The sequence below is a fragment of the Porites lutea genome, chromosome 9 (assembly GCF_958299795.1).
Source record: "Porites lutea chromosome 9, jaPorLute2.1, whole genome shotgun sequence".
NCBI lineage: Eukaryota > Metazoa > Cnidaria > Anthozoa > Scleractinia > Poritidae > Porites > Porites lutea.
The window spans coordinates 31,788,909-31,793,908 of NC_133209.1; the positions used below are offsets into that span (position 1 = coordinate 31,788,909).

General features: G+C 38.8%; 1 protein-coding gene across 1 annotated transcript in view; it reads right to left on the reverse strand.

Moving 5' to 3' along the window:
• The window catches only part of LOC140949190 (uncharacterized), a 13,209-nt gene that overhangs the window by 7,497 nt on the left and 712 nt on the right, over positions 1-5,000 (reverse strand). The window contains exons 2-7 of the mRNA XM_073398419.1: positions 4,596-4,912; positions 4,459-4,493; positions 3,758-4,024; positions 2,544-2,579; positions 1,986-2,121; positions 1,544-1,645 (exon numbers count right to left, since the gene is read on the reverse strand). Coding sequence (XP_073254520.1) covers positions 1,544-1,645; positions 1,986-2,121; positions 2,544-2,579; positions 3,758-4,024; positions 4,459-4,493; positions 4,596-4,912 — 893 coding nt within the window. The remainder of the gene's footprint in view (positions 1-1,543; positions 1,646-1,985; positions 2,122-2,543; positions 2,580-3,757; positions 4,025-4,458; positions 4,494-4,595; positions 4,913-5,000) is intronic.

Genomic DNA, 5,000 nt, shown 5'->3' on the forward strand with positions numbered 1-5,000 from the left:
ATATCACTAGGGATATGTGTTTCCCAGGTAGGGGAACATATATCGCTAGGGATATGTGTTTCCCAAGTGGGGGAAAACATATCACTAGGGATATGTGTTTCCCAGGTAGGGGAACACATATCACTAAGGATATGTGTTTCCCAGGTAGAGGAACACATATCACTAGGGATACATGTTTCCCAGGTGGGGCAACACATATCACTAGGGATATGTGTTTCCCAGGTAGGGGAACATATATCGCCAGGGATATGTGTTTCCCAAGTGGGGGAAAACATATCACTAGGGATATGTGTTTCCCAGGTAGGGGAACACATATCGTTAACGACTAGGGATATGTGTGTCCCAGGTAGGGGAACACATATCACTAGGGAAACGTGTTTCCCAGGTAGGGGAACATATATCACTAGGGATACGTGTTTTCCAGGTGGGGGAACACATATCGCTAAGGATATGTGTTTCCCAAGTGGGGGAACACATATCACTAGGGATATGTGTTTCCCAGGTAGGGAACACATATCACTAGGGATACGTGTTTCCCAGGTAGGGGAACACATATCACTAGGAATACGTGTTTCCCAGGTGGGGAACACATATCACTAGGGATATGTGTTTCTTAGGTAGGTAACACATATCACTAGGGATATGTGTTTCCCAGGTAGGGGAACACATATTACTAGGGATATGTGTTTTCCAGGTAGGGGAACACAAATTACTAGGGATATGTGTTTCTCAGGTAGGGGAACAAATATCAGTAGGGATATGTGTTTCTTAGGGAGGGAAGTTGCTTCAACAAAAAGAAGATGCATATCAATGTTAAAACAATTTCTTTTTTTTTCTTTTTTACAACTTTTTATTAATCGTCCATTTTTTTTGCTTCTTTTCTACAATTTGCAGACGGCAAAAACCTTAAAGCAGCCGGTGATAGCGCCGGTTGTCGGCGCGCGCATTTTGAGAACCCTGCTAAGCCACGCATTGCTCCCCTTTGATGTACTCGTGTTGCATATGGATGCTTTTTCAGTTTTATTAAAATCACTTGTCATGGGCACGTTTTCTTGCATGTAAGTATGACCTTTTTGGTATGAACATTCTTTTGCGCCTTCTTTTTTACCCACAGACTGACTTAAAGTAAATAAGTTATGTAAGTGAACACACAAATAGGGAAGATATGCAGTTATGTGAACAAGGTGTTAATTATTCCATCTTTGACAGTGGGTTGTTTCAATGTCGCTTTTTCTTGAGAGCATGATTTTTCCATCGGCGCGCCATTTCCCTGATTTTCACCGATCCTGATATGTTAATTCATGAATGTGAAAGTATTAATAATAATGATAATAATAATAATAATAATAACAATAATAATAATAATAATAATAATAATAATAAACGAAGTATTAGCTCCTTTTTTGACCAAACCATAATTTGAAATATTATTGGAGTTCAACCTTGTGTGTGACAATGGTAAGGGGTGAGGCCGAGAGGGGATTTATGCTCTTACCCACTCCATTGTGCATGCAGTCCTCATATTTGTTTACCATTCACTTACTGTAGATATTTTCCATTAATGTTGGCTTATACCGCTTGACGTCGCGCAGCATTTTGTCGATCTGCCCAGGACTGAACTCCCTTGTGCAATTATCTTCCATGTCTGTGAAAAAAAAAGATGATAAACAAACGAATTAAACAAACGAATTGGAATAGAAAGAAAGTCACTTGTGACTGAAGTTTTTGGCTATAATACTTACGAGTTGATCACGACAGCTCAGTAGTGTTAAATTATTATAATTTATTCCCTACTTATCTACCAGTTATTTAGGGTAATAGCTATGTTATTGTTACTCATGGATTAGGTGGTACCTTACGGAAGCGTTTTCACTAATTTTTGGTTTTAATAGTTACTCAGCACGTGCTAAGCATTCTGGAGTTCCTGTCACTGAGCATTTTCTATTTCGGTGCTACCCTAAAGATTTGAGATTACAAATACTCACCGCTCATGTAATTGTTAATTGGGTCCAGGCCACTCTGGGCCTTACAAGTATCCAATTTTTCGTCAGTGCAAACGTGTGTATAATCTCTGCAGCGCGGAGTGTCTGCAACTTCGTCATCCTCGCCATCACACCCACCCTGCATAAAAGAAATGAAATATAATGTAGTCGGCAAAAAAACTACTGCCATTTATGCCAATTAACCAGTAAGGGCTAAACGAACCCTAACCTAGTGGGAGAAATAAAGCACCCCAAGTCCTTGCAATTTTAAAACCTTTGCGAGGAAGAGGTTCTTTTTAACAAGTTTGGAAATCTAGCCAGATATTAGTTAGCGCCCTGTTCGCAAACATTCATCCTTTTGAAAATTTTTGGAGAAGACTAGATAAAATGCCCCTATCATGAGCACCTGAGCTGTGAGAATTTACCAACAGTAGTAGTCTTCGTTTGGCTTTAGAGGAATGGGGGAGTTGAGTTTGGAGGGATGAGGTCTAGGGATTCAATTGTTCTATTTATTTCTGGGTTTGTTTTCAGCTCTCACCAGGAGGCTTCTTATACACATACCTCACAGACGTCGTAGAGCCCAAAGAAATGACCAATCTGGCAAGGTAATAAACATTTTAAAACACACAAAGTCAAATTAAAGCTTAATATCATTATAAATAGTAAAATAGTTGAGTTGAAAACTTTTTATGAATTTGGTGTAAAACTCTTAAATGCCTACTTATGACGCGTTCGGATCGTTTGGGTAGAAAATATAAACTGTGACTGCCCCAGGATATTAATCTCGACCAATCAAAACTTGTCAATGCCGCCTTTTGTGAGCAATGTTAATTTTCAAAATTATATGTTCATACATGCATGTTTTAATTATTTTATTCACAGCAAACATTTTTATCTTATTTGAATTTAATGTATTTTTTACGCTATTTATATGTATTGATGTGTTTTTAATAATTTTGATAGATCTATTTTCTCCGTGGATATTAGCAATTTTGCTATCAACAAATAGTCCATTTTTATGATGACGACACTGGTGGTTGTAGTAATATGAAGTCATCGTGAAATTGTCCTTTTTGAAGTCAAATAAGTCTTTGACTGATTGATTTATTGTTTGTTTGTATACCTAAACAATGCAAAAGATGAAGGCATGATAGAGGAAAAAAACGAGATGAACGATTAAGGATGTGAGTGCAGGGCTGGAAAAGATAAACATAGATTTAAAAAGACAAATGAAAAGTGATATTTCAGACGAACTTTTTCTGAATTAAGGCTTGCAACCCTTCCTATATATCTCTCTAGTCTCAGGACAGTCTATCATAAAATTTATCCAGTGATCGAAGTAACTGCCGAATTAGCCACTCGATAACTTAAAGGGAGAATGGATACAACGTCTTGGCTCAATTCAAAGTAGACAGACTGCAAATAATAGTAGTTGCTAAAAAACATATCTACGTGTCCCCCAACTGTTCATCAGTAGGATGCCTAAAATGCGTGCAATTCCACAATTGGTTTCGGCTTCATGATTACTGCGTTCGTACGGGTCGACAATGTAAAAAATGATAGGTAAATAGCTTCCTTTTTTTGCATACCATCTACCTATTTCTCCTACACAGACGTTATTGGGACTCCCTCACGCGTTCTTAAGGGTGTTTACGTGGGAGGCCAAACATTGACCAATCATACATTACGCTTGTCCACAAACCGATCCAAAAACCGTTGCGCTACATGCTTGTACCCATTCTCCCTGCAGTTTATGTAGTTGGGAATTGAATTACCTGATGCACTAAGATATGCCCGAGGTTATAAGTCGCCATTCGTCCATAAGGTAGAGTTTCGGGATGAATTGCCACGCCATGGATAGCATCTGACTCGTGATCACGCCAAGGAAACGTAAAGTCGCCTAACTCAAGAGGATCATCAAACTGACAGGTGTAAACGTTGAGGGTTCTTGCAGGAGAAATGGCGAGAGCTGGTCTAATTTTAAACTTTTTGATTATACAGTTGTGAAACCAGACATCGTTGGTTGTCCTGTCCACTGAATGCTATAAATAATGCCAAGAAAAAATTAATTCATGATTAGCCAGACTTAAATCGTCAGTGTGGTCAGTCAAATTGTCAAGGCAACAGTTTGATAGCCTATACAGTTACGTCAGGAAAAAGGCGAAATATCCTATAAGTCAGACAAACTTTACAAGAGAACATTTGACACACGTACACCAACCCATGAACGGCCTGTGCAAAACTTCATGCATGCGCACAGTCATATCATGGCTGCCACTAACTAGTTGACATGACTGCGCATGCGTTAGTTACTGGCCAGACCGTGGGTTGGTGTACGTTTGCTTGCTTGCTCTCTTTAGTTTGAAATATCTCATAAAAACAGCAGTTGGAATGTCCTTTATCTGTATTAAGTTTTAAAGGACTGTGTTAAATTGTAAAAACACATCAAATTTTGCAACAAATTTGAACAACTCACCGTCTTAAAACGAAATGGTGTATTTGAGAAGGCCTCTAACGATAGAAAAATAGTTGCTCAGTAATGTTTGAATGATTCAACAACTTATCAACGAGAAAAAAATAACGCAATGTCGTGATCATTATGTTAATTCTTACCGTTTAGAACACGTATCTGAGTCTCCAACTGGACGTCTGACACGTTACCCCTTCCCTGTGAGTTCTGGATCTTGTGCCATGCAATAGGCACAAGATATTGCTCTTTACACTGGATGTTGCTGTTTCCCAAGTCACTGTATGCGTTTAAATCGTGCCTCTTAATAGCATTTTTCATCAACAACCTCTCAAATTGAGGAACATAAGGAGCTGATGCTTTGTCCGGCCGCTTTTTTACGGCCTCTTCAACACCACATTTCCGTTTTAAAATTGTCGTTCCTCCGTGAGGACAGAAAGCAAGAAATATTGCCAGCCACTGGCTACAGAGATCAAAGAAACATGTCTCTCATTCAGTGAATAAATGCTCAACTTTAGAAAAAAAATATTAACAGGTGATCTGCTGTGTCC